Source organism: Fukomys damarensis, unplaced genomic scaffold, assembly GCF_012274545.1.
Source record: "Fukomys damarensis isolate Sample0158 unplaced genomic scaffold, DMR_v1.0_HiC HiC_scaffold_37, whole genome shotgun sequence".
Classification (NCBI taxonomy): domain Eukaryota; kingdom Metazoa; phylum Chordata; class Mammalia; order Rodentia; family Bathyergidae; genus Fukomys; species Fukomys damarensis.
The window spans coordinates 30,089,377-30,105,496 of NW_022900949.1; the positions used below are offsets into that span (position 1 = coordinate 30,089,377).

Sequence of the window (16,120 nt, forward strand, 5' to 3'; positions counted from 1 at the left end):
AAATGGGGAGGGGAGGAGGGGGTGAAGGGAGGGCAGGGAGAAGGGGAAAAAATGAGAACCAACACCTGTCATGTAAAGGTACAAGATCCCAGTAATGAATGTAGTTGTACTTTATGCCTAGAATGTAGCAATAACCTCCATAAAAAGAAAAAAAAAATTGCCTCTTTAAAAGTGAATTTTAAAAATTGGTTGGTACATTTTTTTCGTGTGTTTGTGAGTGTGTATTTGTTTGTGTGTGTTTGTTTGTGTGTGTTTCAGCTAAGTCATTGTGGGAAATGTTGTATGTCCTGTTAAAAGGATTTGGCTTACTCTTTTTTTTTTTGATGCTGCAGATTGAACTCGGGTCATTACGCTTGCAAGGCAGGCGCCAGAATCCTGAGCTAAATCCCCACCCTTACTTCTTTAAAATAAGGAAAAATCTGCACAAGTTCCATCACATAATTTTTTTTTTCACAACATTTCAACATCTGCTGGGAACACGGAGTTTCAGTATGACAAAAATTAGTAAATGTCACCAAGACACAGGATTAGCCAGATAGTTAAATACTTAATTATCAACAGCTCTGCTTCCTCTTCAAATGCATTTCCAATTTGTTTCATGAGTTATCTCTCTCTCCCAGGCGCATTGATGATGACAAGGGAAGGACCCATGAGCTGGAACACTCGGCTATAAAGTGTATGAGAGGAATTCTGTACTGCTATATGCGTCAGGCTGATAAGGTAAACACTGCGGTGTGGACTGAACTTCTCACATCATTCTGAAGGATTAATTTATCCGGTATTGCAATAGCATCTTCTGAAGGTGAAAGTACTTTTAAAAAGTAAAGCCACATCCTAGGGCAGTGTCAGTAAGTTAAAATAGCCTCTTCCTTCCCAGCCCATGGTTTTGGAATCCTGAAGTTGAAGGAGTATCTTCAGTGAGAGTTGATTGAGATTTATCTAGACATGAATTTGTGTTTTGCTTGATAAAATTCAGTCTTGGAGAAATCTCACAAATGTCCTTAATTGTAACCAGTATTATATTACTTAAGGAAAATGCTTATCCAAATTACTTTTTGGCATGTGAATTGCTCAGGCTAAAGTAAACTTTAAAAACACATCATTCTTTTACATCAAAGAGGCAAGGAGTTATGCACTTTTAGAAAACTGAACTTTGCTAGATTTTATGGAAATTAAAGAAAATAATATACATGGCATATTTTGAAATTGTAAAGCTTTATATGAGTTGTCATATGCTGGTCCTTCTACTTACCTACCTCTCTATGTTCCCAAGTCCTAATGTAGTAAATGTCCAGATATGTTGATCAATGTGTCATGTGTTCCCAAGAGCACTTCCCAATTTGATGATTTGCTCAGAGGACTCACATGACTCACCTCATATGCATGATTCATTACAGCAAAAATAGACAAAATTTAATAATTGAAGTGAAAAACTAACGAGCATAATCTGGAGGGAAACATAGTGTCACCTTCCAAGAGCCTGTGGGTGTCACACAGATACACTTCTTTTCCCCAGCAAGTTATTGTAACAATACATGAAAAATGTTATCTACCAAAGAAGCTTTTAGAGGTTCAGAGTTTTTATTAATTGAGGTTTTTAGTGGCGACTGCTTATGTTGATGCTTTCTGCCTAGCACTTAGCAAAAAAATTTTAGCCTTCCAGAAGTAAACCGGTGTTTAATGCAAACCACATTGTATAAACAGTGTAGCATAGTGAGTCACTCTTATGACAGAACCCTCCAAAATCTGAGTTCCTTTATGCTGGCCAAGGGGAACTCTTATAAGTAGTGTTTTCTAAGGTTGGCAGTCTCTGTCCTATGATGTTAACTCTTTTCTGGACCATCAGTAACAACTAATATACTAGTTTCTAATTTGTTACTAGCTTTTGTGATGTAAATTACTTAACTTGTACATGTTTCAGGTTTTTTCATATACTAATTTCTAATCTGTTACTAGCTGTGTGATGTTAGCTTAATTACTTAACTTCTGCATGTTTCAGGTTTTTCATGTGTAAAATAGAATAGTACTTGTAGTATCACTCCCCATGTGGTCTTATAAGGATAATGAAATAATTAAAAACCTGATGTGTGGGGCTGGGGATTTGGCTCAGTGGTTCTGTGGCCTGCCTCACAAATGCAAGGTCACAAATTCGACCCCTGGTACCACAATTAAATAAATAAATAAATAAATAAATAAAACCTGATGTGCTGGTACCAGGTGAGCTTACAGTAAATAAATGTTCTGATATTATTTCCTTCTCTCTTCTATATTACGTACTTCAGATATGTTTTCAACTTTTACTGCTTAGCAATAGATTCATACCAGTAACCATGCAGGCAGTATGATCATTTAATATTTTGTATGTTATTAATCATATGAATATATCATTTTAATTTATTCTTTAGAAATTTTTAGATATTATAGAAAACCTTCTAAGACTGTATTTGATGTCAAAACTTAAAAACTACTTATATTCTGTCACCAGAATAAGGCAACAGGAAAAATTAGTTGACAGAAAAAAATTTTATTTATTATTTCATAATAGAGATACAGAACAAACCTGTTAAGTTTCCTGCTGAAATTTGATTTTGCAGATCATTATTGCAGGAGTTTTCCAGATGCTTGAAATAAAGTAGTAGGTTATAGATTGGCATGCTAAAATTAAGCTCTTATGTCATATATTGATGTGATTATGATTAAAGTTACTTTTTTATAAGTGAGAAATCATTGTTTATTTCCAATATTTCATTTCATGAATGTCTAATAGCTTTATGAATTCACCTTTTCTCTCTACAAAACATTTCATGTGTTTGCTAAACAAGCTGACAGACTTAAAGTAGAATTGTTCATAAGAAGGAAGGCAATGATACAACAGCTTAAGGTTTTTTTTCCTTGTGGCTTGGTTAGCCCTGTAGTAGTGGTCTTTTCTAAACATTGTTCAGTTTTATTAACCAGTCATCACACTTATGTTTTCTTTTAAACAGAACCTGAGTATGACTTAAGCTATTTGAAATCCCTCATTTGTAAAGGATTAGCATTTCTTTCCTTATGTAGTTATGAGTGTGATGATTGTAAGTTATACAAGGATCTGGATCATATTGTGTACATACCACAAAATGCTGGACTTTTGAGTAAAATATGCTTTACAAATATTAAAGAATTTTTGGTGTTATACTCTTTCTTGATTCTGTAGCCTTTTAGAGTAGGAAAAGAGATTGTTCTAATGATCCATGTGTGAATATGAATGGCTGACTCAGAGAGATTGAACCAGTACCTCTCACCATACCTCTTTTTGGTGTTCACCTTCTCTTTCAGCCTTGGACATTTTCTTAATGATCTGTAGCAGTTAAAAATATGAATATATTTTAAAAATTTTAAATATTTATATTATCCTAGGAAGTCTCAGCCTTCTTCACTTTTGAATTTTCATTACAAAACAGTCTTCCTCATGTGTCTTCTAAAAACACTAGCTAAAAGAGATATTTTGAATTTATCAAGAAAGTGAGTGGGGTAGACATGGTAGCATAGCCCTATAATACTTGCACTCTGGAGGCTAAGGCAAGAAGATTTAAAGATTGAGGCCAGCTTGGGCTACATAGCAAGTTCTGGGCCAATGTGGACTATATAGTAAGTCCTTCTCTCAAAAACACACCAAAAAGAAGAAAGAAAAGGAAAAGAAAGAGAAAAAGTAGAGTTGCTCTTGATTTGTAGAATGTAGAGCAATCTGATTTCTGTATTTTATTATCTTGGCTGTCTTGACACTTGTTTTTTAATGCCTGAATAGTAATATCAGGTTTGTTTTGCTCCTTAATGTTCATATATGCATGTGTATACATATATATATAATATACGTATAAAATATACATATAACATATGTGTGTGTGTGTGTGTGTGTGTGTGTATGTATATATATTCTTTGGTGCAGTACTCCCTAAGGAGAAGTATTCAGTCTTTTGGTTGATCCAATCTATAGTTAGTATTTTGGAGGGGAGAGATTTGCTTAGCAATAAGATATGAGTGTCACTGAGTCCAGTTATCTATTTCAAAAATGTGTTTAAATGCTGCTAAGTAGTATCTAATTAAAGAGTAATCGTTGAAGTTTTATAAAATTTATCCTTCAGCATTCCCTAATGAGATGATCATTTTTAAGTGTGTATTTTAAGGGTATATATTAAGAATGGATGACCAAATAGTTGTCTTTTTCTAAATATGTTGTTTATTCATAATGGTAAAAGTTTTAAGGAAACATCTAAGCAAACTACAAGTTGGTTGATTTTAGCGCAGAAAACTTAGCTTCAATCATTATCTTTATCTTTATTTGCCAGATGCTAGATATTATATAAAATACTAATTATTGTCCTTTTGTATCTTGACTGTTTTCAAGAGTTCTTTTTGTTTATAATTGATATACAATATGCTCCATTAATCTTCAAAGAATGTACTGTTTTGATCTTGGTTTTTTCCCTGAAATTTTAGATTGCTTGTCTTTTAACAACTTTAAAACTCAACATGTAGTTATATAATCCCCCCTTTGAACATCATGTTTGCTTTTTCCCTGACACAGTGATTGAATATAAACTCTCCTGCTGAGTTCTTGAATGTCTTGAAGACAAATGACAAGCACCTGCATCAGTGACTTACCTAAACTGATAATCCTTATCTTGTTAAATCCCCATCAAGTGGGAGAATGTATTGATCTCAGTTTAGGTGTATTTTTGTGTAGAAGCCCAGAACAATGTTCAGGGTTTTGAGACAATAAGCATAGTGGTGGCAAACGAGTGACTATTTGATTTCTATTTGTGTATTTTCAGGTTATTGCTGGTGGTTTCTGATATTGTGGTGTTGTCCACCTTCTCTGTTTACCTTGGATGTTTTGATCACTGTATGAATAGAGGTTATATATATATACCTAACATACCCTCATCCCCTCAGTCTAGATCACTTACTGATAGGATCTGTGTTTGTTGGTCTGGTTCTTTAGTTACAGGGAGGTCTCTTATTTGTTTGTATATACCCTTTGAGGAAAGTAAAAGTGTTTCAGCCTCTCTAACAGTTCTGTCCAGTAAACTTATTGTGATGATAGAAATGTTCATTATTATTGTGTTAAGAAATACAGTAACCATTAGTCACATATGGCTATTGAATACTTGGAATATGGCTGGTGTTACTGAGGGAATGAATTTTAAATTTTAATTAACTTTAATTAAATAAGTCTTGTTTAGCTGGTGACTAACATTTTCAACAGTGTAGGCTTCTAGAGTCATACAAATAGTGAGAGTATAAAGGAGAACTCTTTCTGTATTCACACACTTCTGATAACAAATGTGTAAATATTCCATGGCCAAAAAAATCTGCATTTGGAAACACCAATTGGGTATTCTACAATTTGATTCAGTTTTAGTAGTAACTATCTGGATTTAGTGTAGATCCCACAAGTGAAAGGCTCAGTCCCACAAGCCTACTTCCTTCCCAAGCTACCTATTCCAAATCATTTGGGAAATTTCTTCAACTTACTCATACATCTATCTGACATCGATCCTTTCTCACAATCATTAATTTGTTATAATACCTCACAGAACTCAGGAAAACATGCTATTACTATCAGTTAAATATAAAGGATATCATGAAGGATACAAATGAATAGCTAGATGTAATATGTAGTGAAAGTTCTAGAAAGGTCTCCGATGCAAGGTCTTCCTTCCCTGTAGATTCTGGAGTATGATGCCCTCCTGACATGAGTTGTCTGCCAACCTAGACGCTCTCCAGACCCTATTTTTGGGGAGTTTCTGGAGGTCCCATTATGTAGTCATGATAGATTAAGTGATTGGTCATTGGTGAATAACTCATTTTCCAGCCCATCTCTTCCTTCCTCTTAGCTGAAAGGGACAGGTTGAGATGATACAAAGTTCAAATAGGTTGAACATTCAACACTAATTACCAGCTGGTTCCTCTACCAACTAGACTGCCATCCTCAGGTTCTATAGTGATATATCAGGAAGTACTTCGTTAACTTCTCATTAGCATACTCTTAGGTATGGTTGAAAGGGATATAGTTTGAACCACAAAAGATGCTTCTTTCACATCTATCACTTTGGAACTTCCAAAGGTTCTGGGCTCTTCAGGAACTGGGGAGGAAAATCGATTATATTTCACAATATCACAAGGAAATACCAACAGTTAAAAGTATGAGAGAAGTAACTGTGAGAGAACCACCCTGCTGTGGAAGTACAGAGGAAGGAATTTTGGTTGGGGTTCTGAAAGGGTTTTGTTAAAGAAACATTTCTCAGATTGTGTTTTAAGGATGAGATGATTTTTGAAAGATGCAGGTGAGAATTTGGTTCTACGTGGTTCTTTAGCCAAATAACAAGGTAAGATCACAGTCACTTAGGTTTTATTATCATTTAAATCTTTTCAAAGAAGATGATCATTGCTATTACATATAGCTATGCTGTTGTGGGTTTTTTGTTCTAATTTATCTAGTACATCCAGGACTTAGCACAATACTTGGCACATGGTTGGCGTAAGCAAATATTTCCCAAGTAGAATTGAACAGGCCCATAAAAATGGATGGATGGGTATTTTTATCTTTGGAGTTTGTCCGTTGGATCATAGTACTTATACTTAGTATTTTAATATAATTATGACAGGTACAGTGGCATGAGCCAGTCGTCCCAGGTATTAGGGAGACTGAGATGGAAGAAGGGTTCTTGGGTTCAAGACCAGCCTGGCCAACATAGTGAGACCCCTATCTCAAAAAAATTTTTTTCCATGTCTAATAAAGATGTGGCCATTGTCCTTTGACAGTTAGTACCTTGGTAATGACAGCATATGTGGAAGTGGAAATGAAAACATGTTAACAGGGGAATAGGTTAAAATTTGTGATTGTTAGAGAAAGAAAATCACATTTAAAGTTTGAACACTTACTATACTAAAATGTGGCCTGCCTGATATACATTTTATTATAAATGTCAAACTTGTACTCCTTAGCTAGTGAATTACTAGCATTATTTAAATTTTACATTTGATTTCCAGGTCCAGCAGTTTAAACAGGATCCACGCCCAACAACATGTCTTCATTCTGTTTTCAATGTGCATACTGGTGATGAGTTGCTCTCTTATGAGGAATATGGACATCTTCAGGTAAAAAGAAAGGGTTACGGGTTTTTTTTCATCTCCGTATGCTATATCAGAGAATATCTGAGGCTATTTAAAGTTTTTAAAATAGATTTCATACATTGTTTAAAATGGAAGTGTAAAGTGAGCCCTGAAATGGATAAGAAACTGACATGCTAACCACTAGGACTGAGGTAAGTACTGTGATTGAACATTAAATCTGACCAAGTTCTTGGGCAAGAGGACATATTATAACATTATTCCTGGCTAGAAGGACAAAGCCTACCATTCTTTTGGTAAGAAAAACATTTATTTGTTATCAGATTTAGAAGAATTTCAGCACTTAAGAATTAGGAAATAAAGGACAATTAACAGTGCTATAAGAGCATATCAAAAGTTTTTGTTACACAGCACCTCATTTTAAAATATATTAACCTTCAATAAAGCTAAAGTCATGGCATTGAAATGTCAGAAGTCACTTCTAAAGCCCATAAATTTTGTCTCATTAAATTTTATATCTATGATAAGAATATATTGTAGAATTTTATGCTTTATTTTCATTTTTCCCCTCACATCTGTATATTGGGGGTTTTTTTGGTTTTTTTGGTACCAGGGATCATACTCAGGTCCTCATGCTTGTAAAGCAGGCGGTGGAACCACTGATCTAAATCCCTGGCCCTGTATATTGTTTTTAACTGAATATCCAGTGGCTTGTTTCCAGGACACAAATATTTATGTTATTTTTCATTAATGGATTATCGTCCTGCATGTGATTTGATTCTGTTGTCTTTGGGATAGGATATTTATTCTATAATATAGTCCTTGCTAAAATTAGTTTTACCTTTTTTATTATCCCTCTTTCTTTAGCAATGTGAAATGTCTTACTTTAGTATGTTTCCTCTAAACATAGAAAGTAGAGTGTCCCCATTTCTACAAGGCAGAAGATCTTACACCTTTTTTTAAATAGTTCCTTGGAGAATTAGTGTTACATGAATGTATATCTTTTCAACCTTAATCTAATAACTGTAATGTAATTACATTTTTTCATTTCTTTTGCATTGACAAATACCTTTACTATAAGAAATGGGGTTTCAGACTATAACAGCTCATTTAATTTTTAAATGATGATGCTGTTATATTTATTGACTCAAAAATGTGCCCACTAGATTATTCAATTTAAAATATGAATGATAGAACATTAATTTGACCATTATTTAAAAAATAAATGTTAAAAAGTTTAGAAGGGCTTACATCAAAAAATAATGGGGAGTGAGATTAAAGGTTATTTTTTTTCCACACTCATTTTCTAATTCTTTGATGAACGTGTACTATTTGTATAGTTTGAACATCTTTAAATTGTATTTTAATTGACTAATTCTACATATTAATGGTGTACAATGTGACATTTCGATACTTATATACAGTGTGCAAATCAGGTCAGTATAATTGGCATATCTATCACTTTGACAATTGTCAATTGTAGTTACCCTACTATGCTAGTCTGCTATTGTGCTATAGAACATTTGAAGATACTCTTTCTATTCAAGTGCACCCTTGTCTATATTAAACATCCTCTCTCTACATCCCTCTCCTCCATATTCCAACACATTTTCCAGGCTCTGGTAACTATTATTTTGTTTCTATTTCTTTGAGATCAACTTTTTAGTTTCCATTTATGAGTAAGAACATGTAGTATTTGTCTTTGTAAGCCTGATTTATTTCACTTAACATAAGATCCTCCATTTTCACTCATGTTACTGCAAATTGTAGAATTTCATTTTTTTCATGGCTGAAGAATATTAAATTGTATATATTTATTTATCAATTTATCTATTGATAGACTCAGGTTGATTCGCATCTTGGCTGTTGGGAATAATGCTATAATAAACATGAGTGCAAATGTCTCTTTGACATACTGATATCAGTTCTTTTGGTGTATAGCCAGTGGCAAGATTGTTGGAGCGTTATGTTCTAGTTCTAGCTTTTTGAGGAGCTTCTGTATTTTTTTTTCCATAATAGCCATATTAACTTACATTCCTTCCAACAGTGTAATGAGTTCCTGGTCCCCTCTGCATCCCTCTCAGCATTTGCTTTTTCTTTACCTGATACTAGCCATTGTAACTGAGATAAGATGGTATGTTATTATGGTTTTGATTTGATTTGCACTTCCTTGATGGTTAGTGGTATTGAACATTTTTTCACATGATTGTTGGCCATTTGTGTATCCTCTTTTAAGTAACATCTATTTAGATAGTTCACTCATTTTTAAATTGGACTATTTGTTTTGTGCTATTGAGTTGAGTTCTTTATACATTCTAGAAGTTAATTGTTCACAGGATGAACACTTTCCAAATATTTTCTTCCATTTTGTAGGTTTTCTCTTCTGTTGGTTATTTCTTTTAGTGTACAAAAGTGTTTTAGTTTTATATAATCTTGCTTGTCAATTTTTACATTTGAGGCCTGTGCCTTTAAGGTCATATCCAATAAATCTTTGCCTAGACCATATCCTGAAGTATTTCCTTATATTTTCTTTCAGTAATTTTTAATTTTGGTTTTAAATTTGAGTTTTTTATCTACTTTGATTAGATTTAGTGTATGATGAGAAAACAGGGATCCAGTTTCTTTCTTTGCACATGAATATCCACTCTTGCACCATTTATGGAAGAAACTTACTTTTATTTTTTTTATATTTATGAGTACATGTTTGCAATGCATAATGATTAATTCATTGTGTGGAGTTGCTACATAGCACATCTCAATTCTTTTCACACACCCTCTTTTCCCCCTTTCCTCCCACCTTGTTCCATATCTTGGTCTATTCCTTATTTACAAAAAAATCTATCTCTCTTTCCTTTTATCTGTCTTTTATTTAGCTTTTCAATTTATTCAGCCTTTGGGTTTCTCTTGTAAGAAACAATGTGATATTTAAGATTTTGCATCTCATTTGTTTCAGTTAACATTATTATCTCAAGCTGCACCCATTTTCTTATAAATGACTTAAATTTATCCTTACTGGCAGAGCAGTACTTTACTGTGTACAAATGCCACATTTTCTTTATTCAGTCACCTACTGATGGACATATAGGCTACTTCCAAAATTTAGTTAGTATGAGTTGTGCTACTATAAACATGGGTGTGTATATATCACTGAATGATGTCTTTAACTATTTTGGAAGGATACCTAGAAGGAAAAAGGTGATTCAAATGGAATTTCTGTTTTTAGTTGTCTTAAGAACTCTTGATACTAATTTCTATAGTGATTGTACTAATTTTCATTCCCCAACAATGTAGAAGGCTACCATTTTCATCACAGCCTCACCAACATTTGTTGTTATTTTACTTCTTGATAATAATCACTTTTTCTGGAGTAAGATGGAGTCGTAGTGCTATATTACTTTGTAGTTCTCTTCTCTAATGGCCAGAGATGTTGAGCATATTTTCATATACTTATTGATCATTTGTACTTCTTCCAATAAGTGTCTGTTCCTTTTGGTTACTCATATTTGAATGAGTCTTATTTTAAGAGGTTCTAATTTTTTTACTTCTGATTTTTCACTAATTCCAGTTAATCTTAGATTAGTCTTGTCATGTAGCAGCTGTTGGATCCTTTTTCCATGACCTGTTATAGTTTTTAAATTATCTGTGAGTATATGGCCTCCTGCATCAGCCCTGTCTTCTAGTTCTATCCTCATATTGGTCAATTCTGCAGCTGCATACTTTCAACAGAAGTTTTTTGTCTCCTGAATTTATGTTTGGTACCTTTTATGAACTCTAATTCCCTGCTAAAGTGGTCATTCATATTTTGAATAATTTTCTTTTTCTCAGGTGGCTTTTTATTAGTGTTTTCTGTAAGGTCAGTGATCACTTTGCTTATTGAGTCAATTATGTGGTTATATCATCTTTGAACTTGTGGAGTATTTTATCTTAGTTTTTTTTTTTTTTTTGGTCTCCTCTTTTATCACTTTGTATAATTTCACTATTTGGCTTTGATTTCCTCCCTGTTGATGCTCCATAGATCGGCTTTGGTGAAGTTGGGAGTTTTTGGAGACATTTTGCTGTCTCGTTTTTCTTTTTTTCATTTAGGCATGTTGAAAGTTGAAGGTCAATTATAGTTGATGTACTTATTGCTAGTTGGATATCTATAGTGTTTGCTTTCCAGTGATGCACTCTGCAGGCAGACTGTATCCCTTTTCCTTTGTTCTAAGATCTGACCAACTCTGTTAATTTGGAGAGGGAAGAATACAGTGTAATTGGCCCAACACCAGGTTCTCTGGAACCGAACTGTCATACTGTTGGTGACAGAAAGACAAGCTAGATATTGACATACAGTAAAAACCAATTCATAGCAAAAACTATGCTGCCCTTGTAATAGCACTGAAAGAAGCAACAAGAATTGAGTCACACACAAAATGGATATTGACATACCATAAGAACCAACAAAAGCTATCAGTGTACCACACTTAACAATAGAAAAGAAATCTGCAGCAATAATATAATAATAATATAAATAATATAATAATATAAACACAAGGAGAAACTAAATATTGACGTATGTTAAATATCTGCTGTTTAACAATTATACCAACATTGACATTAGAAAAGAATCAAATAATAGTTAACTAAGTAACTAAGGTTCTGTGTCTCTCTGAGTACCCTGTCACTGGTTTCTTTGCCTAACTTCATAGCCTCTTGGTTTTGTGAGACCCCCCCACCCCACTCCAGAGGCCCCTCTGTCCGTACATGCTCAGCTATGGTAACTATCCAAGCCAAGGCATGTCCCTGATCATGCTGTCAGATAGAGAAAGCCAACAGACTAGTGTTCTGTGCTGGGTGTAGACAGTGGAATGGAGTGGGGAGGGGGTATCAGGTAATCACTGGAATTAATGCCAGTACTTTTAGAAAACCATTACACATGACTGACTTGGCTTCTCACCGTGGAGGGTAGATCCCCATATTCTTCTTGGCCTGAGCTTAGACTCTGAGACTGTCTCTTGTAGCAGTCTTCCACCTAGTTACTGTGGTGGGGTGCCCCAGAGACCCTGAGGTGTAGTTGTTCTGTAGTTGCTCTGTAGCTCAGTCTTAATTATCCCTTCCACAATGGCTCCTGATTAAACACTCTGACATACGGCAGTGCTGCAATGGATTTCTTCTCCAACTCTAGCCTACCATGCAAAAGGATGATTTTGCGGTTGATAGTAGCTCTGAGATTTTGTTGTGTTGCACCGGCAGCCTACTCCATTGTTTCTGTGGAGCTGCCAACTCTTTCAGGGTTTTCCTTGTGTGGAATGAGACAGGTCCCTTCCCCAGGAGGCAGGGTTGACTTCACAGACTGCTTCATCCTTTTTTTCTGTGTTGTACTGAGTTTCTCTAGCTTCTTTGTGGTGTATAGTTTTCCTGTCACCTCTTTCCAAATTTCTGGAGATCGCTTTATCTTCATCAAGTTGTTTTCCTGATGTTGTAATTCCAAGTCACATACATGCTATATTTTTCTGTTGCTCTTTACTCTACCGTTGTTTGAAACTTGCTTTTCTTCAGTATATATTCTTGCTGCCTTTAAAAAAATCAACTGGTTGCAAAAATATGATTTTATTTTTGGGTTCTGAATTCTGTTCCATTGGTCTCTTTGTTTTTAGGCCAGTGCCATACATCATGCTTATTTTGTTTTTCTTTTAAGAGGCAAGGTCCTATGTTAACTCATCCCAAACTTCTGAGCTCAAGAGATCTTTCTGCCTCAGTCTCCCATGAAACTAGGATTATATGTGCTCATCACTAATCCTCACTTCTAGGATTTATTTTTGTATCCCAGAATTTAAGCTCTGTGCTTGGCAGCATGGTAGCTATTAAATAAATATTACTCATCCTATTGTTTGGTAATACTTTATAGTTTTCTGATTCCTTATTTTTTCTTACAGGAACATTTCAAAAGTCTGAGCAGAGAGCTCTTCTCTTGTTGTTCTAAGGAAGACCTTAGAACATAGTTGGCTGTCTATGAGAATTAAAAAAAAAATTTTTGTTTTTTTTTCCCAGTACTGGGTATTGAACTCAGTTCATTCACACTGAGTTATATCCCCAGCCATTTTATTTTAGTTTTTGTATTTTGAGACAGAACCATGCTAAGTTACTCAGTGGCCCAGGCTGAGTTCAAACTTGTGATGCATTTACCTCAACTTGTCAGGTATTACAGGCCTATAGTCACATGCCTGTCTAGCAGAATAAAGTCCCTTTCAAATGTTTCAGACAGGCCAATGTCAGTGCTTGAAGAAGATATTTAGATGAGCCTTGCAGTGGGAGGAAATTGTACTAGTTTCTGAGAGAGGTCACTCAAAAGTTTATGTTGCTCTAGAAGACCTGAAATCTGAATGCTCCATTTTTCTTTATATCCTTCTTGCACCCTGACAAGACCCTCACACCTACTACTCCCTGAGTACTAGAAAGTCAAGAGACATCCAGGATCAGCCTGGTGTCAGGCCCTGGTGGCACATGGCCTGCTTTGATCATGACTTTGAAGGCACCAATAGTGTTCTGCCTAACACTCTGTCAGTCACTCAGTTAGGGTTAGAGGTAAGTCCAGGGAAACACAACTAACCAAAGCTGTTAAAGCATACTAGTCTTCTGTGCTGGAATTTTAAAATTCTGTCTTTTAATAGAATTTGTTTATAATTAAAAATTATATCTTTCTTATTTTTAACTCAGAATTGCAATTTTCTGTCTTGTTAAAATTCGTCACTTAAATTCCCTATTCTTAAGCAACCACCTGTCTACTTTCTGCCTCTGGATTTGCCTGTTTGGCTCAGGTGGTGTTTGTTTGTTTTGTGATACTAGGGTTAAATGTAGGACCTTTGCTATACCCCCAGCCTATGCTTTAAAGTTTTTATTTTGAGTTAGAGTCTTCCTAATTTATCCAGGCTGGGCTTGAATGAATGATTTTCTTGCCTTATCCTCCCAGCATCCTGGAATTACAGAATTACAGGTGTGCAGCATTATGCCTATCTTGGCTTACATTATTATTGAGGCCAAGTCCCATCATAGGCAGTATGCATCCTGGAAAGCCAGGGATGCCAGTAGTGTTGCTTGGTTCAAATCGGAAAGCCTCAGAACCACGGAAGCTAAAGGTATAAATCTCAGTTAGAGGCCAGAGAACCAAGAGCTGGGGAGAAGGGAAATGATGACAATGCTGGAGCCCCTGAACAAGAGCTTTGTGTTCTGATATTTAAACATGGGAAGCCGGGCATCTTGGCACATGCAGTGGGGTGTGGTGGTGCATGCCTGTAATCCCAGCACTCAGGAGGCTGAGGCAGGAGGATCGCTGTGAATTCAAGACCAGCTTGAGCTACATAGTGAGCTCCAGGTCAGTGTCAACTAAATAGACCCTGTCTCAAAAAACAACAACAAAAAAAAAAATTGGGAAAGAGGGAAAGGAGAATACTCTGGCTTTGGAAGAGAGGGCAGAAATGTACCCTTCCTCTATATTTTTATTGCATCTGGGACCTCAACAAGTTAGATAGTGCCTACCCACATGGAGAGTGGACCTTCCCCACTCAGTCCACTGACTCAGCTCCCAATCTCTTCTGGAAATACCTCACAGCCATACCTAGAAATAATATTCTACTAATTTTGTGGGTATCCCTTTATTCAGTGAAGTTGACATGGAAAATTCAACATGTCATAGCATGTAACTTTAGTGATTATTTACATGACGCAGCTTATACGTTCCATTCAGAATTTTATGAGAATCTTTTTTTGTGAAGGTGGATGTTGTCTTTTTAATTAGATTATATGATGTCTATTTTAAAGAGACTAATGAACTAAAAGTCTATCCCATTTTTGTTCATAAAAGTAATTTGTTTATAAATATATTCTATGTTATATGTTATACCATTTACTAAAATTAATGGGTTTCTGAAGTTGTTTACATAAATACTGTTTTGTCTGAAATATAACTGGTTTCAAGATATACTTCCTGGTGTTTATTTAGTTCTCACATAGTAATAAAGTCTTTCCAAATAACTTTTCATTTACATATACAGATGAAGGGATATTATAAAGCTTCTGTGAAACAAAACTACTCTAAAGTGGAAAGATTTTAGACCAAGTTTGAAGATAAATCTTATGAACAAATGTTATGTAGTATTAACAATTCTAATTGAGGCCATTTCCCTTATCAAGTGTTAACACAATGCAATGAATTTGATGATTTTTCAATTTTACATACAAAACAGATTTCATTATGAACTAAATCTGTAGCTCCTTTATATCATAATAGGAAAAAGAAATAGTTTTTACATGGTACTGTTAGAGCAAATGACTTGTACTTTTAGCTTTTACATTTAATTTCTTTACATAATATTTGTTTTCATTTAACCTTTTAATATTACTGTTTATTTTCAGATAAATGCAGTGTCACTCTATCTCCTTTATCTTGTGGAAATGATTTCTTCAGGACTCCAGATTATCTATAACACTGATGAGGTATGATTTTCCTAAATTCTATACTACGAACACTGAGAATATCTTTTCCTTTTAGTTTTAAAGATTTATTTTTGGTTTCATAAAATGGATTATGCTTATATTTCATATAATAAGATATTAGTTTTTGGATATTGTTTCAAAAATAATGTTTTTAATGTAGTTCACTTTAAAAGGGAGCACAGGTGTAAAACTTAACTCCTATTAAGGCTGTATTTCAGATGATCTGAAAGAAAAACATGTAACTTTCAGAAAATTTTAATGAAAATAAAGTAGGATTTATGGATTTTTCTAAATTAATGTCTTTTTTCACACCATTGCTTTTCACAACTCAGACATTTAAATGCTAAAGACATTTTTATCATATGTTATTTGTAAGGCTTCAGTAAGATTCTTCATTTTTTTCAGAAAACAAATATCATATTCTTAGTTTTCATTAGCAAAATTGTAAAGAATTTATACCCCTAGGGCTGAGAATTTAGCTCAATGGTTCTGCTGCATGCCTTCAAGTGCAAGGACCCGAGTTTGATCCCTGATACAA

General features: G+C 34.6%; 1 protein-coding gene across 1 annotated transcript in view; it reads left to right on the forward strand.

Moving 5' to 3' along the window:
• Positions 1-16,120, forward strand: part of Phkb (phosphorylase kinase regulatory subunit beta) — a 214,358-nt gene that overhangs the window by 46,224 nt on the left and 152,014 nt on the right. The window contains exons 5-7 of the mRNA XM_033759669.1: positions 621-720; positions 7,033-7,140; positions 15,502-15,582. Of these exons, the coding sequence (XP_033615560.1) occupies positions 621-720; positions 7,033-7,140; positions 15,502-15,582 (289 nt within the window). The remainder of the gene's footprint in view (positions 1-620; positions 721-7,032; positions 7,141-15,501; positions 15,583-16,120) is intronic.